The 27,988-nt window shown below is 37.8% G+C and overlaps 4 protein-coding genes and 2 pseudogenes across 5 annotated transcripts; 2 read left to right on the top strand and 4 right to left on the bottom strand.

Annotated features, from left to right (window-relative positions):
- The first annotated feature begins 1,139 nt into the window (after positions 1-1,139).
- On the top strand, positions 1,140-4,863 carry PANK1 (pantothenate kinase 1). The gene is made up of 10 exons (XM_021954110.2): positions 1,140-1,479; positions 1,593-1,787; positions 2,271-2,317; positions 2,412-2,528; positions 2,944-3,063; positions 3,164-3,258; positions 3,347-3,440; positions 3,629-3,760; positions 3,907-4,019; positions 4,326-4,863. Exons 1-10 carry the CDS (start codon positions 1,311-1,313, stop codon positions 4,549-4,551), a joined length of 1,308 nt encoding a protein of 435 aa, XP_021809802.1. The 5' UTR covers positions 1,140-1,310; the 3' UTR covers positions 4,552-4,863.
- Positions 4,864-5,108: 245 nt separating this feature from the next.
- Positions 5,109-8,572, bottom strand: LOC110753244 (uncharacterized). 2 transcript variants are annotated; one of them, XM_088247208.1, is made up of 6 exons: positions 8,395-8,572; positions 7,678-7,823; positions 7,445-7,594; positions 6,863-6,989; positions 6,578-6,717; positions 5,109-5,847 (listed from the first exon to the last, which is right to left on the bottom strand). In XM_088247208.1, the coding sequence occupies exons 2-6, from the start codon at positions 7,810-7,812 to the stop codon at positions 5,395-5,397; spliced, it is 1,005 nt and encodes a 334-aa protein (XP_088103334.1). In that variant the 5' UTR covers positions 7,813-7,823; positions 8,395-8,572; the 3' UTR covers positions 5,109-5,394. The 2 variants fall into 2 exon arrangements, with proteins under 2 accessions (XP_088103334.1, XP_021809800.1); XM_021954108.2 differs by having other exon boundaries at positions 6,578-6,721; positions 6,867-6,989; positions 8,395-8,570.
- A 251-nt stretch (positions 8,573-8,823) lies between these two features.
- Positions 8,824-11,606, bottom strand: LOC110753221 (putative nucleoredoxin 1). The gene is made up of 4 exons (XM_021954071.2): positions 11,232-11,606; positions 10,465-10,944; positions 9,860-10,336; positions 8,824-9,720 (listed from the first exon to the last, which is right to left on the bottom strand). Exons 1-4 carry the CDS (start codon positions 11,325-11,327, stop codon positions 9,070-9,072), a joined length of 1,704 nt encoding a protein of 567 aa, XP_021809763.2. The 5' UTR covers positions 11,328-11,606; the 3' UTR covers positions 8,824-9,069.
- Positions 11,607-12,347: 741 nt separating this feature from the next.
- LOC110753192 (putative nucleoredoxin 1) lies at positions 12,348-16,245 on the bottom strand. The gene is made up of 4 exons (XM_021954028.2): positions 15,983-16,245; positions 13,937-14,416; positions 13,333-13,812; positions 12,348-13,158 (listed from the first exon to the last, which is right to left on the bottom strand). The coding sequence occupies exons 1-4, from the start codon at positions 16,094-16,096 to the stop codon at positions 12,493-12,495; spliced, it is 1,740 nt and encodes a 579-aa protein (XP_021809720.1). The 5' UTR covers positions 16,097-16,245; the 3' UTR covers positions 12,348-12,492.
- A 7,439-nt stretch (positions 16,246-23,684) lies between these two features.
- Positions 23,685-27,962, bottom strand: LOC110753214 (acyl-CoA--sterol O-acyltransferase 1-like; annotated as a pseudogene).
- On the top strand, positions 27,765-27,883 carry LOC148297806 (5S ribosomal RNA; annotated as a pseudogene).
- Positions 27,963-27,988: the final 26 nt, after the last annotated feature.

A 27,988-nucleotide genomic window follows, 5' to 3' on the forward strand; every position in this document is an offset into this window, starting at 1 on the left:
GTAAAGAAGGGAATTGTGGAGTTGAGGGAGGGAATGGTGTCTAGAGTTGCGGCATGGGAATGGTGTCTAGGGTTGCTAAGGGCGGTGGCTGTAGAGAATAAAGCCTCAAGGGTGGGGGTGGTTCAACAATGGGGTAGAGAGAAAGAGAGAGTTTTTAAAAAATGTTATTTTATTATTATTTGACTTTGTTTTTTGTTTTCAAATACTTTAAAAAATTAGAAAATAAAGAGTTAATTATGGTTATAGTCATAGACATGTGTCAGGTTTTTAAGAATTAATTATGGTTATAGTCATAGAGTTAATTATGGTTATAGTCATAGACACATTGAATTAAAGTGATGAGTAAAAATACTCTTGTTTTATGATAAATGTTGTGTAGAGAGAGAGACAAAGAAATAGCTGGAAAACAATGGGATTGGAATATAAATATAAGCACTACTATTAATACACATCTCTAGGTGTTGGTGGGAATCAAGCAACTAACCAATTATTGACTAGCATCTTATCACAAGTTCTATACATAATAAAAACATGGATGATGTATCTTTCTTTTTTTTTTTTTTTCCATTGACAAAGGTCAAGAAGATTACATGATTTATGATTTGGTAAGCAAGAACATCTCCAATCGAGATGTTACAATGTTACGTGAAGCTTCAATGTTTTAATAATAAAAAGAAGAAGAAGCATCACAAATTTTTGCAATCAAACGGGCTATTCTTATGTGGATTTGTTAAAGATGCAATTGCATAAATGTTTTTGAGAATAACCGATAGTAACTATTGATGAAAAGATACAAGTATAAAAAGTAATTATGATGCCAAATATGGACAAATATTCGTTAATGACAGAACTCAATAACAAATTGAATTGATCTGAAGTGATTACACATGAATACTGTTAGAATAATAAGTAGGAAAAAAAAATATATATATTTCCAAATAAAAGAAGGGCTTTAAAATGAAGATGGTTCTGAACTTCTGATACTGCCAAAACCTAATTAAAGCCTTCCGGTCAATAAATAGCATCTCTCATATGGGTGGAGTAGAGAGGACAAATTGATCTCCCATTGAAATGACACAACTACCCTCGACCAATACCCAATAGGCAGGCTTCAGGGCAAGGGTAGGTAGGTACCGAGGCCAACGAACCCTTCCCCCCCTTAGAAAGTCAAAAGGCTAGAAATTTAACATCAACAGAGTGATCGAGAAAATCCAACGCATGGTATATTATTGAAATTCGGTTTGAAAGGACCACCAGCAGCAGCAGCCACCAAAAAAGCAAAAACTTTATAAAATGGCTCCAAGGCAGAGATGCAGCAGACTGCAGACCAACAAGTACACAATTTGATTCGAGGTGCAGGAAAAGCTAAAGGAGAGACAGGCCGAGCCAAAATGGATATTGGGAACGTTGAAAGCAAACAGATTTCAGAACCCATCAAATCGGAAGCTCAAATTTCCCATCTTGCTTTGGATATTGGAGGCAATTCACTCTGAATTTTCATAATCTTCTGGCCTCTGTTAGATTTCTGATTTCTTGAATTCCATTTACTCATCTCTCCTGATTTTCTGTTTTTTTCTTTTGTTTGTTGCCAGGCTCTCTGATAAAGTTGGTTTATTTCTCAACAAACAGTGATTCTTCTTCTTCTTCTTCGAAGGACAGTGTAGCAGTTTCTAGTGGCAATGAAGGACGTACTGTTCTTCAAGGGAAGCTCCATTTTGCGAAGTTTGAAACCGCCAAGATAAATGATTGCATAGACTTCATTCGGTCCAAGCAACTTCGCCTTAGTGGTATGTTTCTTTCATTTTTATCAAATTTGGGAATGTTTGCTCCGGGGATTCATTTTTCACTGCTTGTGACTATTTGAGCTTGTTTTGTTCAACCAAGTAATGATGTTGGAATCTTGGATTGAAACTAGCATTTTTTATTGGTTCACGAGCTTCTGAAGAAGTGTAAGCCATACTGCTCTTCTGATTTGCTTAACAGCAGCTGACATTCATTGTGAAAATGCCCTCCACCCCTGTAAGTAAACGTTGGAGCATTGCAACTTCAACAAAAGTACCCTTATTTTTTATTGAGGAAATCAACCCAGTTGAAATTTCCTTAGTCTTGAAAGATTTCAGCTTCCAAAAACGAAATATGAAAGAAGATGATATTTTCCCTGAATATGACTGTTCATTCTCTCACACTCAGCTTCTTTCAGATACACTGTAATTGTTGTTATTATTTCTGCTACTTCTGGGTTATGTGCTTATGGTTGTAGATTATTTCAGACTGCCAGAAACATGGGGCTCCAGCTGGCGAGAAGTGCACTATTAAGGTAAAAACGATTGTTTACCTTGGCCGTACCTATATGACTGTGGAATGTGCTTTTGGAGTATGCGAATGTATTAACTTGTGACAATGGTGTGAAGGCCACAGGTGGTGGGGCATACAAGTACGCGGATCTCTTTAAGGAAAAGCTTGGGATTTGTCTTGACAAGGAAGATGAAATGGACTGTCTTGTGGCTGGATCAAATTTTCTGCTTAAGGTGGGATCCTAATACCACATACATAGATTGGTATGGACAAGTTGGTGCCTTTCTTAAGTCCTGTCATGTGTTGCATAGGATGTGTGGGTTGGGATTGGCAATAGCGTGCGCAAGATGAGAGGAAGTAACTTTTTTTTGTTTCAGAAGGAAAAGAAATGTGGATGAGTCATAAAATGTGAAACTTGCAAAATTCAGCTACTTCTGTAGAGATATTTATGATTCTTTAGGATACTGAAATATATGGATGAAGAAATAACGTGCTTATGTGCAATATAGATCCATTAAAAGAGTATAAAAAAATTCCCTTTGCGCTGTTTCAGTTACAGAACTGGCGACAATATTCTTGACATTCTTTTTTGCATTATGAGTTCCTTGCCTGACAATAACATTCACATTTTGATTGTTATTTAAGTAGGCAGTTCACACCGAAGCATTCACATACATGGATGGTCAGAAGGAATTTGTGCAGATTGACCATGATGATCTATATCCCTATATGCTTGTTAATATTGGTTCTGGTGTCAGTATGATCAAGGTATTCTCGTAGTAAAAATCAGATACTTTAGTTACTGAATTAGCTTCATATATTTAACTTTTAAAGGCTTGACAGTGTTGTCTATGTTGTGCTTATATAGGTAGATGGACCTGGTAAGTTTGAGCGAGTAAGTGGAACCAATGTTGGTGGCGGCACCTTTTGGGGTTTGGGGAGGCTTTTAACAAAGTGCAAGAGGTATACGCTTTCTCTTGCTCATCTTTATAATTATTGATATTCTTGTTATATGATTTTCTTAAGAACCAAAGCTGTAATTGTGTCTCAGTTTTGACGAGTTGCTGGAATTAAGTCATCGGGGAAATAATAGGGTGATAGACATGCTTGTTGGGGACATCTATGGTGGAATGGACTATACAAAGGTATATGCATATTCTTGATAGACGGGTCCCTCTGTCGATTTAGTATAATGAATTATTTCTGGTTTTGGTATTTCTGTATGTCAAGTTAAAGGGTTCCTAAATTTAAAAGATACTGAGGGGCTCCTAGTTTCCATTAACTTTCATCTCACGTTTATTAACTGCAACCATTACTTTTCTGATGATCGCAGATTGGTCTTTCATCAACAACCATTGCTTCTAGCTTTGGCAAGGCAATTTCTGATAACAAGGAGCTGGAAGATTACAAACCTGAAGATATCTCTCGATCCCTCTTAAGAATGATTTCAAATAATATTGGACAGGTATGGCATGGTGAAAAACAAATGACTTCCTTGCAATGAATCAAATTTCTTTAACTATTTAATTATGTCAACCTTTACCATAAGAGTTAATGACTGTTTTTGTCAGCATGCCTATCATATTGTTTCTTTATGTATCTTGTCTCCAGATCTCATACTTGAATGCACTGAGATTCGGGCTCAAGCGGATATTTTTTGCTGGATTTTTCATTCGGGGTCATGCTTACACCATGGACACGATTGCTGTTGCCGTTCATTTCTGGTAATCATGATGGATTTTCTTTTTCTTTTTCTTTTGCAAGCATCAGAACTGATTCATGTTCAGAATTTAAGTATAAATTATCTAAAAAGAATCTTCAAAATAGAAATTTGATCCCATGCATACAATGCCTTGTTGATGCCACAAAAATGGTCCTTTCTGGGTTGTGAGCAGATTTGCTCTTCCCATTCTGGCGTCAAATCACCAGGAAGGCCGTCATACTCTGCCTGATTTGGCTTTGTTTTTACTCTTCCATTTTTTTCTCATGGTTTTGGGTTAAAATGTCATTCATTTGATCCTTCTTTGCAGGTCTAAAGGTGAAGCAAAAGCAATGTTCTTAAAACATGAAGGATTTCTTGGAGCTTTGGGTTCATTCATGAGCTATGAAAAGCATGGCTTTCTTAACTTGAAGGTCCACCAGTTGGTGCAACAATCTCCAGTGGATGCATACCATGGAGGAGATAAGATTCATGATCCACCAAACGGGGAATTGAATGAAAATCGAAGTATAGATTGCAGTATCTGCCTGTCATAAAAATTGCGTTAGATTTTCTCCTCCTGGAGTTTGGATACGAGAACTGAGAGGCAACTCTTGGTTGCCTGTCTGCAGTCTGTGAAACTCAATGACTCGAAACTTGCGTAGCATATGTAACATTGTCTATAAAATTACTAGGGACATGTATGCAAAAGTGAAGAAAAATTCAGATGAAGAAAGAGAGAGAACTCATATATTGTACACTGTAACTTATGTATCGTAAACATCTGTCTAGATTTTGTAATTTGTATTTCTTTTCCAAAATATTGTAACTGCGCTTCATTATTCAATAAAATGAATTCCTGACTCTCATTGCAGGCTTTTATTTAATTTTAGCTTTTAAACTTTTTTCTTCTTCCGCTAACTGTGCCAGTGTGCAGCAATTTTCCTTTTGTTTTTATTTTTCCAGAATCAAGATTTGTTCCACTTATTAGGGTTTTCGGATATAAATAGTAAAAGAACGAAAGCTGTAATTCAGTCATAGTCGCAGGCACCGTCCTTGCCCATTGCACCCGTTACATGTATAAATTCTAGAGAGAGAGATGAGGACAAACACATATACAAACCATCTAATTTGATGTTTGCTGCAATTTATAACATCATCTTTCAAAGGAACGTTGATTTAGCAGATAGGTGGATACAACAAGAACACTATACAACATACATGAGGATTGAATCCTTGATCTCATCCTCCACCCTCATCTAAAGGGAGAGGAGTCTCCACCGGGCCAAAAGGCCATTACACTTGACAGATAAAAGAAATATTGATGGACCTTTCAACTTCCATAAATAGGGAATACAGATAAGGAGCTTGCATTAGTTACTAACTAAACACAGGTTGGATCATTTGGCAGTCGGTAGCCTCCGATGATATTGCTTTGCATTTCTCCTGCGCAGGGCCCATCTTTCTTTTATGTTAGATACATTATCAACCTGACTAAGTATTTCCTGATCCTGAGACATTTCAAGCTCTTTATTAGACTTCTCAGGGTTTAATTCTCCTCGTATTCTGGCAGCTTCAGCAAGCAGATCATTTATCAGCATCTCGGTGGTCTTGCTGGTGATACCCCTTAGATACCAAGAAATGGGAGGGGGTGGAACAATAGCTGGCTGGATCAGTTGCTCCAAGCTGACCTTTGATCCAATCCTCCCTTTGCCTCCAGTGCATGAATGATAATCTGTCCATGTCTTGGGTTTGAAGGGAAAGCAGGTCCTTTCATCGACAAAAAGAGGTTCCACTCTCCAGCAGCCTTCAAATCTCTTCATAAACCCTGTTTTGACTTGCTTGAACTTCATCTGGCAAATGTCATTCTTAGATATTAGAGAACTGATTTTCCCATGGCATTAAAGAGATCATTTATCCTTAACCCAGTCACGTCCTACGTTGGATATAAGAGCAAATTGGGTGGAGTAATGAATTACTGACTGGTCTGTTTCAGAACATTATTTTCTACACATTTTTTTTAATACCCAGAAATTAACCAACAACCCCCCCTTCCCCCCTTTCCCCTTGGGAGGCAGGAAACACTAGCAAATAGCTAGGTAGGTACCTTTGGGGGTTTCGAACCTCAGACCACATGGGAGCAAACCGTGGGCCTGCAATTCTAACTAATATATGTAATGCAGACAAATAAAGTATAGTGGAGATCCTGAATCTGATGGGTCAACATCACAAACCTGATATCCACTTCATGCAATGCCACTGAAAGTGTGAAATTCCTTTTTTTGGGTGAAATAAGGAGAGTAAACTATCAGAAAACTAGATAATTTAGCTCTGATCCACAGATGGGGAAAATTGAAGCTTCAGCAAATTGGTTGAAAACTGCTTCAAAATATCAAGTAAATATAGCAACAACAATTATAAAATATGTACTTGATCCATAGACACTGTTTCTGTCACCCACCAGGCCTAAATAGATGTTGAGGCTTATGGTATGCACATGTATGACAGAAGAGAGAGAATGTGGAATAGCAACAAAGAAGCAGTTCTTAAGTCACAGCAACAAGAAGATGATGAAGTCCTTACTGAATGGTCTTCTCTGTTTTGATCTACTAAAACATGAACTGCAATGGTCCCTGACCACCAAAGGAATCTCCATAAAGCTGCTTGCTCAAGTTCAACCACCTGCCTAGAACCTTCATCAACCAAAACTTTTCTGGATATCACTTCCTGGGACAGATACCTAGCTTGTCAAATTGGCGAATACACTTTCATATAAAAAAGTATGCATCATGACAGGGGAGTAGGGAAAAAAAATATAAAAACACCCACATAGATCGAATAAAAAGAAAGTCAATTAAATAGTATCACTTGCCTTAATATTCTTGAAAACCCTCTTATTGTCAGGGTCAGTTACAATGTTATATACTGCATCTGGGGGCAACCCAACATTGACACTCACACTGAGGTTGCAAAGCGAACCTTTTGGTACACTGACCTGCAAAGAGTAAGAATATGTTGTGGCTTAAGGTTAGTAGATACACAGAGAAGTCATAAACTCTTGAGATGCTCCTTCCAAAAGAATGGTGGCATGATATTTGCAATCACTAAAACATTCTTGTTTCTGGTCTAAATTATTTCTCTTAACCAGCATATCCTACATAAAAGTATCCATGTTAAAGGAACAGAAGCATGGTTTGCTTGCTTACACACTAACATTAGTATACACATGGTGCAGTGAGTCAAAAATCAAGATTATACATGTCAGAACCTGATTGATATGAAATATTTCTTTCCAAAGGACATGACAAATATTGCTTAAAAAATTGAGTTAACTTTCTTTGACGTCCATTACCAATCACATTTGGCATACAACAAGCTTACAACAGGACAAAGCCAATTTAGTCCCACACCAATGGAAACTAATTCGGTAGAGGGAAGCACATCTCTCACCTTTATATGTGGTGGTTGATCAGCCCATGAAGGATTTTCTCTCCATGCCTGCAACTGCTTCTCCAAATCAACCTCCAAAGATGTAGCCTTTTTAGAGACAGAGCTAACTGTTTTCACTCCATCATCTTTTGCCAGTCTCTTGAGCTGTGACTATTACATTAAAAGGGTATTAAATCCACATATCAAATCAAAATCCATAAGAAAATCACAAGCTTTTTGTGAAAATGACTGACCTTTAGACAATTCTGCAGCTTGTGAGGAACCTGCAGAAGAGTTTTAGAAAACACCAGATCAAATGCCTTGAGGTGCCCATTTCTCTCATTCTTGGTGACGTTTACGCTTGTCGTGGTCACCTCTGTCTCGCCCATTAAAGCTGGAACTGTTTGAAAACACCAGTTCAATGAACATTTTCATTAATTTCATAACTTGCACATGGGAAAGTAAACATTGACTTGGTTATGTTAGCTTATAATGGTTGCCTACTGTTTAACGAAAATTAGAAAGTAGTTAAAGACAGGCTAAGATGTTTTAAAATCCATTTTTTCTTCTTCTTCATTTAAAAATTAGTGCCTCAAGCCAACAATCAATCAAATAATAACAAAATTCAGTGGCCATTCTATATCCCAAGCTGGTAAACCCAAACACTGAATACATATTTGTGACCAAATTGAATTTGATAAAAACAATTCGCCATCTGCATTACCCATTAACATCTGCAGCAAAGTCAAGACCTTTAGTAAGGCAAAATCAAGAAAAAAAATGACCCATCTCAAATTCTAGAGAGGCAAACAAAAAAACAGAGCACCGAGACGCACATAAACTGGAGAAAGAAAACCCCATAGCACTGGAAATTAAAAGAACCCAGTAATGATAGCTCAAGAAGAATAAACGAGCCACAACTGGACTAGATATTGAGCAGGGAGATAAAATGAAACGAATGGTTCACTTACAGTTACAGAGAAAATCCAATCAGAAGAATATTCATTCCAGTCTCCAATTTATGAAGCTGATCCAAGAATCTGCTGTTTTTAATTCGCTGTTCATTTTTTGATTACTTTTGTTCAAACTTTCTACAGATTTTGGAGAAGAGCAAGCACGTGATGCACATGTAATGCGCAGCCAGCACTGAACTTCATCACTCAAGTAATAATCTAATGGTGGCGGTGCCTACACTTTGGGCTGTGGACCCCATGAGCTAAGGCCAAGTGTGAAAACAATAGTTTGGTAGATGCCTAAATATGGGCCTTTCACATTTGGTGGATGATTTGGTCCAAGATTGTGGATCCCATATAAGCCCTATAACTCCTTCAAGTTATTTGAATTCACATCCATTATATATAAAATAAAGTCTCTTGTCACAATTTATTTATGAAACAATCTTGGGCAGACAAAGTATTGTCATTAATCATCATGAGAATATGAGATAGCAGAAAGATATCCACCCTCAACATTCATAAGTTCATAACACAACATCTCCACTCTTTCGGATCACAATTTTACATCATCCCATAAGCTTAAGCCTCTTGACTTATGTAATTAGCATAGCACACAAACACCTTTGTATAAAGAGTAAACAGACAGCACAGTTACAAAAACCAGAAAGATACTGTAACTCGGATAAATTCTCAAACTTTCCGGCACACATCACCATCACAAATGTATCCCTCCATTGCATTTGGAGCATCAGCTTTTGTTCCTTCCTTGTTGCTCAAAGCGCATCTTGGGTGGAGATGAAAGTCACATTCTTTGCAGTAAAACGACCAACCACTTCCCGGCTCCCTACACCAGCAAACATATTCGTGGTGAAGGACCCGGGTGAGCTCATGTTCAGCATGGAGTTCACTCTTCACTTTCTCAGGCCACCCCCTTGCTTCTTCCTCTAACTTTTCTTCCAAATGATTCAAATGCTCTTCTGTGAATGGATATGCATCAGCTCCATATGCTTGTATGAGCTGCCGTGCTTGCGTGCTGAGTGTCTGGCCATTGGGGCTAATGGCTACCAATGCAGGAATGCCTTGGATTTTGAATTTGCGCTGCACTAATGCCTTCCTTGGATCACCTAGCGGAAGGGCTAACCAAGGCATGGTCAAAAAGAACTCCTTGAAGGAGGAATGATCACGATCACTTGAAATGAAGATAATTTCAAATGCACTATCCTTTGCCTTAATCTGATTGTATGCTTTTATAAGCTTAGGCATGAATGCGCGACATGGGGGACACCAATGAGCTGAGAAATAGAGCATAATATGCTTCCCAGCAAGCTCAGACACTGGTACCTATAATCAAAGATAGAACAGAAACTTGAAAAACACAACTAGAAAACCTCTAATTAATGACCATAAAGAAACCTTTGAAATTCAATGGCATGAAAGATTAGAAAAGATTGGAGATTTTGAACCAACAAGAAAATTGTACCTTGGAACCGGTCTTTTCAATCACAAAGTTTCTGTCCCCAGCAACCAACAGTGACTCCAGAGTCTGTTCTTCGAGTTTTGCCTTTGAAATCTCAGCAAGCTCAGCAATCTTCTCTGCTGTAAACGGGTAGGCTTCAATGCCATACTCTTCAATGAGTTCAACCGCATTTGGGCGTAAGGTCTTCCCATCTTGCCCGATTATAACCAGTGTAGGTACATTTTCAAGCTCAAAGTAGCGAGCGAGTTTTTCACAGCTCTTGGCCTTAAATGGCAATGCCAACCATGGCGCTTGAAACCCTTCTTTGAAGTGTTCCTCTTCATAGTCTAGAGATATCAACACAATCTCAAAGTTCTCTCCTTTCTCCTTGAGTTTCTCATGGAACTTCAGAAGTGTCTGAGTAAAATCTTTGCATGGCTTGTGAGTATTAAGTGAGAAGTACAGGCCAACCATCTTTCCTTCAAGCTCAGATACAGGAACCTGCAAATACATGTACTCATTATCATCAACTATCCCATTCATGTAAAAAAGAAAAGAAAAGAAAAGAAAAAGGACAACCCAATATCACAGAAGTTCTAGCAAAGTTGGCATGGGACAAAAAGTTGTACCTTACTCCCATCTTTCGAAATCAAATAATCCCGAGACCTAGAAACCAAGAGAGAACTCAAGGACTGATTCTCCTTAGCAGCTGCTTCTTGCTCTTTCAAGAAATTGATCTTTTCCGCGGTGAATGGATAACCATCAACACCATGTTCCATCACAACTTTAGTCCCTTGATCAGTAGAAACCTTCCCATTGGCATCAATAATGACAAGATTAGGAATCCCCCTAACCTTGAACAACTCCTTTAAGCGTTTTCGGGCCTCCAAATCCGAAAATGGAATGGCAAGCCAGGGCATTTCAGAGAAGTAGCCACTGAATGACTTATCATCTCTATCAGAAGAGATAAACACAACTTCAAAATCGCCTTTGGATGCCAAGTCCTGGTAAACCTCCACCAAGCTTGGGGTGAAACGGCGACATGGACCGCACCATGAGCCAGAAAAATACAACCCCACAATCTTTCCGCTCAAACTACTGATCTCAACCTACATATTCATCAAAGATCACCATGACCCAGAAAATCAAACAGAGTCATCTCAATCTGTTTTTCATATAATCAAATGTCAAAGTCAAAACTTTGAGATGAAATTGGGATAAAAAGCAATTGCAAATCATTTAATCAACTGGGTTTCTTCTATAACACATTTAGATGAGCATTCTAATATTCCCAAACAAAATGCGAACACTTCGGTCTGCTTTTTTCTTCTCCAATCTCCATGAACATAAAGATGAAAACTTTATCAGAAATAATCAATTTCTGAGTATGTTTTACCTGGTCGGCGTTGTTGCGGACGAGGAAGTTCCTGTCCTCGGAGGAAAGCAGCGAAAACAGGTCGTGAACAACGCCGTCTTCGTCGCCGTTGGCCATGCCTGCTGAGTCTCTTGTGCTGTATTTTTGGTAATTAACTTCGCCGGGTAACTTTTGTGACTTTTTGAGGTTCGTTGAGACCACTAATCACTGAATATAATAACGCGCAAACACGCAAATAGGAGCTGGCTGGCTAAGTGATTGAGTTTGATGCTTTTTCTGTATTATTAAAATATTATCTCTCTCCTCCAATCTCCATAGAGATTTTCAGACTCTTTGTTTTTTAATTAAAGAATAATGCTTGTTCTTTTTTAATAAGATAATGCTTGTTGTTGAACAACAATAAATAAATATAAATCATGGAGCATAAAATCCCCTTAGACCAAGTCTTGTCACGTAAACAGCAACTTGTATGAAACTGGGATTAGTCCTCCAAAACAATAATTAACAAAAGGATTTATAAGAAGAAAAAAAAACCTTCCAACAAAAAAACAGAAGATAAAAAACAAGATCGTGGTTTTGTTAACAGAATATAATATTATTTTATTAAATAAAAAAAGTTGGCCACGACTTTGGATCCAGGCTCCTTTATTTCGTGTTTATGAGAAAAAGAAAAGGAACCTTTCCTGTGTAGGCCATGGGCCATGCCTGTTTTGCCTGCCCAACATATTATATACACATGTTGGCAACGTGCAAATAATCATCAATTGGAGAGGCAATATGAGCTACTACATTTATGTCAATATCAATATGACATAAATGCAGAAGTTTTACTTTTTGTGTTTTTGATATATTATTTTTGCATACGTGTCAAATTGTAATTCGCAGGAAGGAATATCTCCTTATCGGTAAGGAGGCAAGGAGTATCCTTATAATTATATTAAAGTGATGTGTACCTTTTTATTTAAGCAATATTGATATAGGAGAATCAAATACATGACATTACTAGACATTAAATACTAGAATAAAACATTTAACCACTTGAGCTACAAATTCTTAATAAAACGATAATGGAATGAAACAAAGACAATGGAATGAAATGAAATCACAGATCCTAGCAATGGAATGAAACAAAGACAATGAAATGAAATCACAAATTTATGTAAATGCACAACCTCACTAGATCTTATAATAACATAACACTGCAGCATCTGAAACGACATAAACAAGTCTATAATAATCTCCATATGCGATTTTAAGCCTTAAATCACACACATACTTCTTCTTAAGCTTTTTTACACACATCACCATCGCACTTAAATCCTTCTTGAGGAGGATCCTGTTCCTGCTTGGCATCACTTTTGGTTCCTTTATCTTCCTCTAATGCACACTTTGGGTGGAGATCAAAGTCACACTCCTCACAGTAGAATGACCACGCCCCTCCTGGTTCACCACACCCGTCGCATACATAATTTTTACGGCGAGCAAGCGCGAGCTCGTGCTCCTCATGCTGTACACTCTTCAACTTCTCAGGCCACCCCTTTGCCATCTCCTCAAACTCTGTTTCTATCTCTTTCAGCCGCTCTTCAGTGAAAGGATAAGCATTAGCCCCATGCTGCATAACGAGGTTTCTTGCTTCTTTTGTGACTGTTTGGCCAGTAGGACCAATGGCTACAAGCATGGGGATGCCTTGCACCTTGAATCTGCGGCTCAAGGATGCTTTTCTCGAGTCACCAAAGGGAAGAGCAAGCCATGGCATTCCAGAGAAAAACTCATCAAAAGCGCCTTGGTCTCTGTCACTAGAGATGAAAATAACTTCAAATGCATCATCCTTTGCCTTAATCTTGTGGTAAGCTTCAACAAGTTTTGGTAGAAAGGCACGGCATGGAGGGCACCAATGAGCTGAGAAATAAAGGAGGATGTTCTTCCCCACTAGATCTGATACAGGAATCTGAATCCACAAATAATAGTTGTTATTAACTTATTACCACAAACAGACAAAAGCACACACACACATAGAGGTCATCTGCCCTGACAAAAGGAGCCTGTGGGATTTTTTCCCCACAATGCACAAAAGAATATCACTTTTGAAACCATAAAAGGAGGTTAAAAGCTATTATCTTACCTCAGTTCCACCTTTTCCAATGACAAAGTTTCGATCCCCAGATACCAAAATTGACTCCAGGGTTTGAGCTTTCTCCTTTGCCTTTTCTATCTCAATGAGCTCTGCAAACTTCTCTGGGGTGAAGGGGTAAGCCAGAACCCCATGCTCTTCAATGGCCTCAGCAACGTTCTTATTAAGAGTCTTACCATCTGCCCCAATAATAACCAAAGTGGGTAAGGTTGAAAGCTCAAAGTACCGAGCCAACTTCCCAACTTTTTTGTCCCCGATGGGTAAAGAAAACCAAGGCATGTTCTTAAAATCTTGCTTGAATGATTCTTCATCACCATCAAGTGGTATCACCACAACCTCAAAGCTCTCTCCATTTGCTTTTAGCTTCTCATAAACCTCCACAAGTTTTGGAGTAAAGTCTACGCATGGACTGTATGTAGACAATGAGAAATAGAGACCCACTATCTTCCCTTCAAGTTCAGAGACAGGCACCTTAATATATGCGCACATTGAGAACAAAAGTCAGATTGGAGGCCGAATTACATTTTATGATAATATGTATAAAATATGAGACTAGTAGTTACTAGCATAAACAAGCAGTGACATTGAAACTTACATTCTTTCCGTCATTTGAAATTACAAAGTCACGTAAGCTAGAGACCAAGATTGTTTTCAAGGACTGATCCCTTCTGGCTGCTTCTTCTTGATCATTTAGTTCTTTTATCTTTTCTGGTGTAAAAGGGTAGCCGTCTACTCCATGCTCCTGAATAATCTCAACTCCACTGTCACTCAAAACTTTGCCATCTTCACCAAGGATCACAAGATGGGGTATCCCTCTGACCTTGAACAGTTTATCCACACGATCACGCGCCTCTTTATCAGAAAACGGAATTGCAAGCCATGGCATCTTGGAGAAGTACCCATTGAATGACTCATCATCTTTATCAGCTGAGATAAATACAACCTCAAAATCACCTTTGGGAGAAAGTTCATTGTAGGCCTCCACTAAAGACGGGGTGAACCGTCGACATGGACCGCACCATGATGCAGAAAAGTACAACCCAAGCCTTTTCCCCTTCAAGCTTTCAACTTTAATCTGCAAATCAAGAATTTAACAAATGATTCCTCTCTCATATTATCCCCACAGGATCCTAAAATATGACAACCAATGCCTATGCTCGATCCAAACCACTCTATATCTTAAAAATCAATATGCTTTTCCACTATTTCAGTGAACTTTTATAATCACTCCATTTAAATAAACCACTATTCGAATTAATACATTGTACACATATCCGAACAGATTAGAATTCAAATTCATATATGTGTAAAAACTATATAACTATTGAGCATATATACACAAACAAATGCTGAATACAGTTCACCCATCCCTGATATGAACTTAGCCTAACCCAATCCAAAACCTTGCAAACAGAGGAATTGAAGATAGTAACTTGGTTTTTCTTATGACACTCAAACTCAACCTCCATTTATTTTCTAGTTGCGAATATATCTATCTACCACTATGATGACAGACCCAATTCAAAGACCCCACATGACTCTAATTGTGTTTGTGGGTATTGTTTGTGTTAGCTTGATTTTTGTAGTGGAGTTTGCATTGAGTAGCTTGTGGGTTTGTGACCACAAAACAGAGATAAGGGGTGGCGATTGAGGAGTTTGTTGGTTTAGCCACACTCCCCATAATCTCCTATGGCTACTTCAGGGCGGAAGGTGATGAAATTGAAGGTTAGAGCATCTGACAGGGATGAGGGAGAAGGGAGAAGTTGGGGTGTGGTGTTGGTGGGGCGGTGGGGCTGTAGGGTGGGTCGGGCTGTGGTGGTTGTGAAATTGGGTGGGAGGGGAGGAGGTCGTGCAGGCAAAGATTTATCCTTTTTTTATTTTTTATTTTTGTAAATATATATATATATATATATATTACAGACTTATAAACTTGAAGAGTAAAGATAGGTATAAAAGTGGTAGAAAAATCAATTTTGTGTATGCAACCCTACCAAAAAACCTTAATGCATCAAACTCTAAAACTCGGTCTGTATTAAAGTGAAAATTACCCTATATTCTATTTGCAAATACATCTACGGTCTACCTACCAGTGTGATGACATACCCAATTCAACGACCCCAAATTGACTCTAATTCCACGACTATCACAAATTTTCCCATGACCCGTATTTTCCATATAAATCTGTAGAAAAAAACTGATATTTAAATCCATATAAAGATTTATATTATTTTAACTTACCCAAAATACGTTTTCTGAAAGAGAGAAAAAAAAAAAGCAGCGAAAAACACGTTGTTTCTTCTCTGTTCTGTCGCTCAAGAAGTTTGTAGCCGCTGCCTCCTCCTCCGATTCTCCATACACAGCCTAGCGTCACCGATCCCGAAAAGTGTGACCAACCCATCATTGAATATCCGCTTCAATACTCTTAAGTTAAAATAAGCATGTTTGGGTTGGTCACAATTTTGGATGGAGGAGGCTGTGGGTAGCGGCTACAAGCATGTTTGACACAGAACAAAGAAGAAAGAAAGTGTGTTCTTTTTTATTTTTTTTCTCAGAAAACATATTTTGGTTAAGTTAAAATAATATAAATATTTATATGGATTTTTAAATCATGTTTTTCTACACCCTTAGTTAGAAAATATACCTGATCACCATTGTTGCGGACAAGAAAATCCCTCTCGGAACAAGAAAGCAGAGAGCGAAAATCGTGGGGTTCGCTGTTGACCAGCTCAGCCACGTTTTGTTCACTATCGGACATATTGGTTTTTCCTGGGTTTTCTTCAACAGGATTGGATTAGATTGTTTAAAACTTAAAATTAGAAGTTGCCGAGCTTGTGATGTGTTGTGAAAATGAGGGGTTTGGGTTTGAGCGGGGAACTCAGGGGCTCTATCTATTTATAATGACCGAGGACAAAAACATTATTCATTTCTTTTGCTGGCCTCTATTATTATGTTCTTGGAGAGTGGGAAAAAGCAAGAGCATCTCTTCGGGACTTGCGTTGAATGCATCATCTTGCATGCGTCAGCTTTTTTGTTTTTGTTTTTGTTTTTGTTTTTTTAGTACAACCGATAGACCAAATGGAGGGGAGGAAGGGAGATTTCTCATACACACACAACTGTCATATAATGGGGGTTCGAACTTGAGGCTTCTGGTTTGCAAGTCAATGCTATTTTCCATTGGGGGGTCAGCCTATTAAAACTCAATGCAAATCTAAAATATATATTTTTTAAACTTAAAATTTACATATATCAAGGATCTTTAACCTATACAAATGAAAATACAACCTAAATAAGAACATCCACGATGGGGAGGTGTAAAGTCACTTTTACATTTTTTGCTGATGTAAATTTTGATGGTGAAAATGTAAATTCGAAGATGTAAATTTGATTTTCTTGTATTAATTTTTTTTTGTGTTAACTTTTTAAATTATTATTTTTAGTTTTATTTTATTTTTCCAAATAAATGGAGCAAAAAAAATTTAAATTGCAATAACATAGGATTAAACAAGTTTTGTTGTATATAGAGAATTTTTTTAACAAAATGTTTAGGTCTTTTTTTTTTTTTTTTTTTTCTTTCTTGTAACAGTCGTTGAATTTCAAACTAAGAAGATCACAGTCGTCCGTTGGAAGAAGAGCGATGGTGCGCTTACATCCGCAAGCAACACCCATTAACTGGAGAAACACTTGTATGAAACGAGGATAGCACTTATTTGCTATTCCCGGCCAATCACGACATGCCACACATGATAACTCTTTCACGTGACAGTTTGTGATTCGTTGGGATAGCAAAACAGTACTAACTCCATTTCATACAAGTTTTTCTGCATTAGCTGGGACCCGCATTTATTCCCTCTTATCCCTTTTTTCTGCACCCGCTTGGTCTTCTCTCTCTTCCTTTACTTGTGTGGACCTAGTTGGAGAGATATGCATCCCATCTTTTTTCAGAGACTTGATTAGTTTCAAGGTGTGAATGCTTGTGTTCACATTGACTAGTAAACTATTGTCCATTTTTTATATATAGAGAAAAGGATGAAATAGATTGAAGCAAAACACCGTTACATAATATCATGGAAAAAGTTATTTTGTGTCCCTGTGGTTTATCACTTTTACCACTAAGCTTCATGTAGTTTCAATTTGAACATTTTCATCCTTTGGTTTCAATTTGAAGCAATTTAAGGACAATCCTCAATTTCTGTCAAATTCTTTTAACTTCTGTTACTTGTGGAGGAGTAATTTAGTCAACAAATTATTAAAAAATTAATTATTTTAAAAAATAAACAATACAAAATGGAAAAATGAATAAATAAAAAATATATCTTCTTCTCTCCCCTCCTTAGAAGCCTTCGGCTTAGTTTGGGATTGCTGTGCTTCTTTTTAAAGTTTTGGAACTTTTGGTGTTTGGTAAAATATGGAAAAGCAGCTTTTTTTCAAAATTCCAGGTGACCCATAGTAGTTTTTAAAAGAAGGTGGGAGGGTGCTTTTAAAAATGGGTGCATTTTTGCTCACCACCTTAACTAAAGGTGTATGCTCACCACCACCCTTAAAGGATGACACCTGTCCTCTGGTTAACCTTAGTTAACTTAAATGTGAGAATAAAAATAAAAATAAAAAGGACCCACATCTCGTTTCTCTCTCGGTTTTTCCTCCTTTCCCCTTCCTTTTCTTTTTCTTTTTCTTTTTATTTTATTTCTTTCCTTCTCCTCCCCCGCCCGTTCTCTCTCAAAGATACTAAACCCAGATTGGGAACCTGTCTCCTACTGAGAATTGGGAACTTGAAAAATCAAACCACAGAGCCTTCTTCAGTGGCGTTGGCTTCCCACCAAACAACCACCTCCAAAATTAAAAAGAGAAAATCCCCAAAAACCTCAAAGCGCAAAACTTTCAATCACACACTTCTCCACTAGATCATCACCACCACCACCACCACCACAACCACCAACCCTAATTCCAATCAATTTCCAACAAAACCCATCAACAACAACTAATCTATATATATACATATGTTGAATGAAATCAAGATTGTAGTGTGAGAGTTCGGTTTGGACCATTAAAGTCACCAGCTTGGGCAAAAAGATGACATCTTTTCATTGGTCTTCTCTCTCTCGCTCTCTAGCAATATTGTTATTGTTTTATGTTATTATTATTAGCTTTTTATAGGAGGATACTGTGAATCTGGGTTTAGTATCTTTGAGAGAGAAGGGGCGGGGGAGGAGAAGGAAAGAAATAAAATAAAAAGAAAAAGAAAAGGAAGGGGAAAGGAGGAAAAACCGAGAGAGAAACGAGATGTGGGTCCTTTTTAATTTTAATTTTTATTCTCACATTTAAGTTAACTAAGGTTAACCAGAGGACAGGTGTCACCCTTTAAAGGTGGTGGTGAGCATACACCTTTAACTAAGGTGGTGAGCGAAAATGCACCCTTTAAAAATTGCTGCGCGGAGAAGCATGCGGAGGGTTTAATGAAATTTTCATATTACCCATATTGCCCTTATTTGTTTCAAACAATTACACGCTTTATCCTCGTTATCCCTGGTTCGAGCCTCCCAAGAGTCGTTCCTCTTGGATTTTCTGGAGTTGTTTTGTTTTCTCTCTACAACTTGCTCACCTCATCCTCTCTCTGCAACTTGTTTGCCTTCCTCAATCCCTCAAAGCTACCATCTCAACCAAAACCCCACCAACTCAGCTCCCTATTTTACAAACCTAGAAGATCTGCGACTTTGAGGGGAATGAAGATATGCGACTTTGATGGGGGAAAATAGAGAGAGAGAGAGAGAGAGAGAGAGAGAGAGAGAGAGAGAGAGAGAGAGAGAGAGAGAGAGAGAGAGAGAGAGACAAGGATAGAGAACTAGAGAGAGAAAGCAAAATCGAAATTGCAGGTGTTCGACGCTGAAATTGCAGGTGCTCGACTTCATGGCGTATATATAGATATACTTCCACAAACACAAATTTGTATGAAACTTTTGCGTTTGGGCATTTTTTGGATAAGGGCTGATTGTGTTGGAATTGGTTTTGATTGGAAACTTCAGGTGTCTTTATAATAAGAATTTGTATGAAATCACAACAAAAACAAATTTTGTCTTGAAGATTTTGGATGAGCAACGGCGAAACTACCTACAGGGTTACAGCCTGTAGCCCCAGGTAGCTTTAAAAAAAAAATAATGAATTAAACCTAACAATAGCCCAGGTAGCTTTTAAAAATAGAGGAATTAAACGTATAACTGTAGCCCAGGTAGCTTTAAAAAAAGGAAAATGCTAGGGAGACCAACTTGGGATACCAACTTGTGTACCAACTCTCTAATAGAGCGTGGGACCCATTGTATTAGTGGGCTCCACCTCTATTAGAGAGTTGGTACACAAGTTGGTATCCCAAGTTGGTCATGACCCTTAAAAAAAATGAATTAAACCTAACAGTAGCCCAGGTAGCTTTAAAAAAAAAAGGAATTAAACCTATAGCTCATCACACTCTCACACAACCCACTTGTGGCCTCATCCATTTTGAGGTCTTGTTGGCTCTTTTTTCATTGTCTAGTTGAATTTTATATATGAATAAAGTATTCTAATGTAATAAAGTCTTCCATGAATAAAGTCTTAATTTAATTTCATCGTTTGCTTTTTACAATTTGTATTTCTTAATTCTTATAGATAGTGGAGTGAGGAAGATGAAGAAAGGGAAAAAAAAAAGGGGTGGGGCTGGGAAGGAAGAAGAAAGGAGAAAGGGAGAGAAAAAGAAAAAAGAAATGGGGCCTGGAAAGGAAGAAGAAAAGAGAAAGGAGAGGAGAGGGAGAGAAAAAGAAAAAGAAATGGGGCTTGGAAAGGAAGAAGAAAGGAGAAAGGAGAGGAGAGGGAGAGAAAAAGAAACAGAAATGGGGCCTGGAAAGGAAGAAGGGAGGAAGAAAAGGGAGAAAAAACTATACATTTTTCATATTTTATGATAATTTTATCCTTTTAAAAAAAATTCATCATGGTCTCTTTTATTGTTATTATACACTCTCCCAGTACTTCTATAAAAAAGTTTACCAAACACTATGGTACTGCTTTTTATACTCACAGCATTTTTACAAATATAGATTACCAAACACTTTGTTGCTTCACTTCACAGCTATTTATTTTCACAGCACAGCAAAAACAGTTTTTTTTTAAAGCACATCAATACCAAACTAAGGCCCCGTTTGGGATTGCTTTTTTTCGTCAAAAACCTGCTTCACTTTAAAGTTAAACAGTTTAAGGTGTTTGGTAAAAATAAAATATCTCTATTATTTTAAAAACAGTGGCCTATTGACAGCAGCTTTTAAAAGTATGCTTTGGGTTGCTTTTCAAAGCCGCTTTCAAAAGAAGCATGGATGAGCCTTTAATGAATTTTTTTAATTCCCAAAATACCATCATTCATTTTAAAAAATGACACCACCTCCACTTTCACATCCAACTCCACCTCCTCCACCACCACCACTACCACGCTGCAATCACCACATCCACAACCACCATCCCCACTACCACCACTACCACAACCACCAACTCCACCTTCAACACCACCACCACCTTCACCTTAATCTCTTTCACCACCACCTTCACCCCACCACCGCCATTACCATCACATGATTAGCTCATAACACTTTCAATATCATGTCTATTTTAGTCATTATTCACAGTTACAACAATTTTATATTAAAATTTACCAAACAGTTTTGACACTGCTTTTTGTATTAAGAGCACTTTAAAAATATTGTTTACCAAACATGAAGCTGCTTTACTTTATAGCTAATTATTTTTAAAGCACAGCAAAAACAACTTTTTTTTTTTTTTTTTAAAGTGACAGCAATCCCAAACTAGGCCTAAGCCTTCGTCATTCTCTGCTGTATCTCTCCCTCTTCATTTCTCCACCACATGATAGCACCCTATCCCCAGCCCCACCTCTACCCCTAGCCGTGACCCACCCCCAACCCCATCCTTATCGACAGCCCAACACCAGCACACATACCCCCTTCATCTCTCTCTCTCTCTCTCTCTCTCTCTCTCTCTCTCTCTCTCTCATTTGGCCCTCCACCTTACCCCACCACAACCCGCTAATCATCCCTTCCACCACCATAACCTAAAACTAGATATTCTCCAATATACAGCTTTGTTCATCAATCGATTTTTAATAACTTGGAGATAGCTATAGATTTTACCCATCCCAATTTCAAGTTATGTTACTCAAAAACACCATCAAATAAGCCATAATAAGTGAAAATAAAATTGAAATAGGAGTAGTTCTTGGTGGGTGGGCTGGGTTGGACCCCCTTTTTTTTTTTTTTTTGCAAATCTATTGGCCATATTGTAATAAATTATGAGCAATGTGGTCTTTTGCTTGCATTGAATTTTTTGGGCTAGACTTGAGACAGAGAGAGACAGAGAGATAGGTGGGGTGTCTTGAGAAGTTTTGTGGTGGGAGGGTGGTAAGGGTTGGTTGCTGGGTGGGTGATATTGGGCAGTGGCTTGTTAGATGGTGGTTATGGTGGGAGGGGGAGGGCACGGGAGAGAGAGGGGGAGGGCACGAGAGTTAAAAAGAAATGAATTTTTGTTATTTATTATTAATTTTTTCATTTTGTATTTGTTATTTTAAAAAGGAATGAATTTTTAAATAATTTGACCGAATTGCCCCTTCATAAGTAATGGAAGTTAAAAAAATTTAACAAAAATTTAGAGTTTTCCTTGAATTGTTTGAAATTGAAATCACAGGAACGAAAATGTTCAAATTGAAACCACAGGGACCTTAGTGGTAAAAGTGATAAACCACAGGGACCAAAAGTGACTTTTTCATGATATGTGGAGGCCCAAGAAGATAAATCCGATAAAAATAAAGTATAACGAACAAGACTATATGGTACTTGATTAATTTCACAAAACACATTAACAACTAAAACTTGAGCCAAAACTATTGTTTTGTTTTGGTGTGAACATTCACAAAACTATTCAATAGCCCTCATTGTCAAGACATTTCTTTCAATCTTTCATTTTTCACCACTTCTTGTCTTTTTTCCCAATTAGCTCCTAATTTGGTTGGTTTTTTTCTTTATAATTTTGAAAACACCCCAATTTCGACTTCTCATTGTCAAGATATACCTTCTCAAACGAAACATGGAGGCTTAGGCAAATCCAGTATTCACGCCACTGAGCAAACTGCACAACCAATTGCTGACCCAAGTGACTTGGGGGCTTCATGCTAAGAAAATTGTGGTTTGCAGCCCTGTCTGAACATCTACCAAGCAGACTTACAATTTATAGATGAACCACCATTCCTTCCAAGCAGTTTGGTGCTAGATATACCTTCTTAAATGAAACATGGAGGCTTAGGCAAATCCAATATTCACGCCACTGAGCAAACTGCACAACCAATTGCTGACCCAAGTGACTTGGGGGCTTCATGTTGGCGTGAGTCAACGTTCCTATTAGGAATAGAATTTGTTCCTATTAGGAATAGAATTTATATTTTATTGTAATTATCTAATTTGAGTAGAATTAGGAGATTTTGTACATATTTCCTATTTATACCCACTCTATATGTAGTATATATATTCCTCCTTGAAAGAAGAATAAACATATCAGTTTAAACCCTAATTATTTTGAGTTGGTATCAAAGCGGGTTCCGATCCGTCTCTACAACATCAAAACCCTAATTCTTAAATGAAACATGGAGGCTTAGGCAAATCAAGTTTTCTAATTTGATGTGTAAGGAACAAAAGCTGCCAAAAATTATCTTGAGAAAATGATTATTCCGAGAAATCATTTTTCATACTTAGTCAATATTGCAGCTCCACTAAAAAATTTCTGGGTCCGCCAGTGCACGTAGGAACCCGAAAATCTTATCCGAAAATACTATCCAAATTAATTATTGAGGTAAAAAAATTTGTGAAAAAAACAAAAAAATGAATAGTAATTGCCCTTTGCCATGGCAACGGGTGGAAACACACAATACTATTTGAAAGGGCAACCACTATTCACGTGAATAGTAGCTGCCCTAGCCCCCCTTGCCATGGCAAGGGGCAAATGGGTGGAGTTGCTCTTAGGCGTAGAACTAAGGGGCTCTGTTTATAATGATTGAGGACAAACAAAATTCATTTCTTTTGCTGACCTCTATTATTATTTTTTTGGAGACTAGGAAAAAGCAAGAGCATCTCTTCGGGAGTTGGGTTGGATGCATCAGCCTTTTTTATTTATTTTTTTAGTACAACCGATAGTTCAACTAGAGGGGAGAGGAATTTCTCTCACACACAACTATCATACAATGGAGGTTCGGACTAAGACCTCTGGTCTGTAAGTCCATACTATTTTCCATTAGGCTAGACCCCATTGGCACGTCAGCCTGTTAAAACTCAATACAAATCTAAAATATTTATTTTTTAAACTTAAAATATACATATATCAAGGATCTTTAACCTATACAAATCAAAATACAACCTAAATAAGAACATGGTATACTAGTGATTTGCCTCTTGAACTTGTACTTAACTTTCAATTGTACTTAACTTTCAATTGACTCCCTATCATTTTTTTTTATAGAAAATTAAGGATATGAACTTTTTTTTTTGTTGCCAATTTCCTCCCTCCGTCTAAATCCACAACATTTCATCCAATTTACCGTTAAAAATGAGTGCAAAATGGTCATTTTGTACATTAAAAATAAATAAAAAATGAAAAATAAAATTAAGGGTATACTAGTGCGAGCACTGCAGGCAGCGGTGCCCACTTGCAATCAACGACGCGTCAGGAGATGTCAAGGGTGAGCTTGTACGGTGGGTCGTAGGATGCTGGTGACCATGAGGTTCCATCGTCTACCCCAGAAGTCTTGGAATGTGGTGGAGAGGTAGGGCTCGTTGAACTGTGGCTTCAACCTGATGGCTAGGAGGGCTCGAGCCAGGGTTGCAGCGACGACTAAGATGAGTTCGAGGAGCAAGTATATGTGTAAAGAATAGAGAAGCAACATGGCCTTTGGATGGATTTGGCCATTCATATGTGATTTTGGTGGAGATGGATGTGGGTTTTGTTTGAATTGGCCATCAATATGTGATTTTGGGGACCATTTTGGTGATTTGCAGGTGGGTTTTCTTTGTGTTGTTGTTGGCTATTTTCATGGTGTGATTTTGCTGGAGAGGAGTTTTCTTTGAATTTGTTATTTTGATTTGGTAAAGATGGGATTGAATCATTTTGGGTGTTTTTGTGTTTGCCTAATGAATTTGGGGGTGGGTTGTTTTGTTGGATCTTGATGGGAAGGCAAGCAACAGCAACAAAGCAACCAAGAGAGATTGGTGGCTCAGAAGACAAAGGTCCTTTACCAAAAGCCAAGAGGAACAGCTTGAAGTTGGCAAGCCAAGAAATGAAAAACGATGTAACGCCCACATGGAGGAGAGAAAGAGAGGAAGATAGAGAAAGAGACACACAATTGGAAGCAAACAAAGGAGTCTTGTGCAACCTTTGGGGACTAACTTGGCAGTGTCAAAGCAGTAACATAGACAAAGATAGACTGGGAGCCATACCTTGAAGAAGTTGGCTGTGTTGTGATGGGGTTGATGTGTTGGAGGAGATAGAGCTAAGGGAGGGGGGCGATATGGTTGCTAGTTCAATGTCTTTTTCTTTTCTTTTTTGGTCAATTTTCTTCTTTTTCTTCAATTTTTAAAAATAATTTAACTGAAAATTAGATGAAATGTTGAGGATTTAGACAATTGGGGGGGGGGAATTGGAGAAAATAAAAAGTTCATATCCTTAATTTTCTAAAAAAAAAGGATAAGGGGTTAATTGAAAGTTAGGTACAAGTTCAGGGGGCAAATCACTAGTATACCCATAAGAACATCCACGGTGAGAGGTGTAAATTTAAGGGTATAAAGTCACTTTTACATCTACAGCTGATGTAAATCATGTTTTGTCTTATGGTGAAAATGTAAATCCGAAGATGTAAAGTTGATTTTCTTGTATTAATTCATATCTTTTAATTTATATTTTGTGTTAACCTTTTAAATTATTATTTTTTGTTTTATTTTATTTTTCCAAATAAATGGAGGAAACAAAATTTAAATTGCAATAACATAGGATTAAACAAGTTTTGTTGATTTATTTTAGTTGGGCATACATAGAGAAAAAAAATTTCCCGAAATGTTTAGGTCTTTTTTTTTTTTTTTTTAAAGGTTATTTTTTCTCTTCTTGTAACAGTCGTTGAATTTCAAACTAAAGAAGATCGCAGTTGTCTGTTGGGGGAAGAGAGGTAGTGCGCTTGCATCAGCAAGCAACACCCATTAGCTGGATAAACATTTGTGTGAAACGAGAATATCACTATTTTGCTATTTCATGCCAATCACAACATGCCATATGTGATAACTTTTTTAATTGGCAGTTTGTGATTGGTTAGAATAGCAAAACAGTATTATCTCCATTTAATACAAATTTTTTTGCATTAGATGGGGCCTGCATTTACTCCTTCTCATCCCTTTTTTCTGCACTGACTTGGTCTTCTCTCTCTTCCTTTACATGTGTGGACCCCAGTTGGAGAGATATACATCCCATCTTTTTTCCCATCTCCGACGGAAAATGTAGATGTCCACTTACACCTCCTCCTCACTGTCTTAGGAATATTCCCAAACCAAATAGACATATTCGTGACAAATTTTTCTGCATTAGCTGGGGCCTGCATTTACTCCCTCTCATCCCATTTTTCTACACTGACTTGGCCTTCTATCTCCATTTAATACAAATTTTTCTGCATTAGCTAGGGCTTGCATTTACTCCCTCTCATCCCATTTTTCTGCACTGACTTGGTCTTCTATCTCCATTTAATACAAATTTTTCTACATTAGCTGGGGCTTGCATTTACTCCCTCTCATCCTTTTTTTCTGCATCGACTTGGTCTTCTCTCTCTTCCTTTACCTATGTGGACCCCAGTTGGAGAGATATACATCTCATCTTTTTTCCCATCTCCGACGGAAAATGTAGATGTCCCTTTACACCTCCTCCTCACTGTCTTAGGAATATTCCCAAACCAAATAGACATATTCGTGACAAATTTTTCTGCATTAGCTGGGTCCTGCATTTACTCCCTCTCATCCCATTTTTCTGCACTGACTTGGTCTTATATCTCCATTTAATACAAATTTATCTGCATTAGCTGGGGCCTCCATTTACTCCCTCTCATCCTTTTTTTCTGCACCGACTTGGTCTTCTCTCTCTTCCTTTACCTGTGTGGACCCCAGTTGGAGAGATATACATCTCATCTTTTTTCCCATCTTTGACGGAAAATGTAGATGTCCCTTTACACCTCCTCCTCATTGTCTTAGGAATATTCCCAAACCAAATAGACATATCCGTGACTTGGTTAGTTTAAAGGTATGAATGTGATAAAGTTATCGTTCTATTGTTGCCTTTTGTTTTTTAAATGCAATTCCTATTTACCCAAAACCAAATAAATATAAAATACATCCATAGCATTTGAGCATGTAGTCATTTTTAAAATCTATTTAGTAGCTTGACTGCTCAATATGAAACATCGCACAGCGATCAACGGAGACGGGGTGATGTGCCTTCTAAGTACATGCTTGCCTCCATCTAGCACGAGGCCTTTTGGGAGCTCACTGGCTTCGGAGTCATGGGAACACCGAAGTTAAGCGAGTTGGGGCTAGAGCAATCCCAGTATGGGTGACCCACTGGGAAGTTGCTCGTGAGTTCCCAGAAACAAAACCGTGAGGGCAGAGAAGGGAGCCCAAAGCAGACAATATCTTACTACGGCGGAGCCGATCCCGGGATGTGACACAATATACAAACATTAATATTAGGTCCTCAATTCCTTGCAATTCATAATTTATTAGAAGTGTGAACATTGGAATAGTAATACTTGTGTTCACATTGACCAGAAAACTGTTGTTTATTTTTTATATATAGAGAAAACGATGAAATAGATTGAAGCAAAACACCATTACATAATATCATCTATTAAAACATCTTGAATGATATATGGAGGTCCCAAGAAGATAAATCCGATAAAAATAAAGTATAACGAACAAGACTATATGGTACTTGATTAGTTTCACAAAACACATTAACAACTGAAACTTGAGCCAAAACTATTGTTCTTTTGTTTTGGTGTGAACACTCACAAAACTATTCAATAGCCCTTATTATCAAGACATTTCTTTCAATCTTTCATTTTTCACCACTTCTTGTCTTTTTTCCCAATTAGCTCCTAATTTGGTTGGTTTTTTTCTTTATAATTTTGAAAATACCCCAATTTCGACTTCCCCTTCTAATTGATAAAGGAAATCTAAAAAACGAGTGAAATAAATAGATTGAGGAAGACGACAATAACGCATAATATAATTCTAGCATTGATTGATCTGACAAAATGACTAAATATACGACTCATGGGCCCATAAAGAAAAACGGAAAACTCCCGATAGAGGCTCACTACTGACGGATGCGATCATTCCAACTCAAATGCACTAGATCCCATCAGAACTCCGAAGTAAAGGGAGTTTGGGTGAGAGTAGTACTAGGGTGGGTGACCTCCTGTGAAGTTCTTGTGTTGTATTCCGTTATTTTTTTTTTGTAAAAAAAAAAGGCCCACTACTAACATTGACATAAGCGCCTGTTGTCAAGCTCATGCGGGCCATGTTCTCTATGGAACTCAATTAAAACC

Source organism: Prunus avium, chromosome 1 (assembly GCF_965620075.1).
Source record: "Prunus avium chromosome 1, drPruAviu1.hap1.1, whole genome shotgun sequence".
Lineage (NCBI taxonomy): Eukaryota > Viridiplantae > Streptophyta > Magnoliopsida > Rosales > Rosaceae > Prunus > Prunus avium.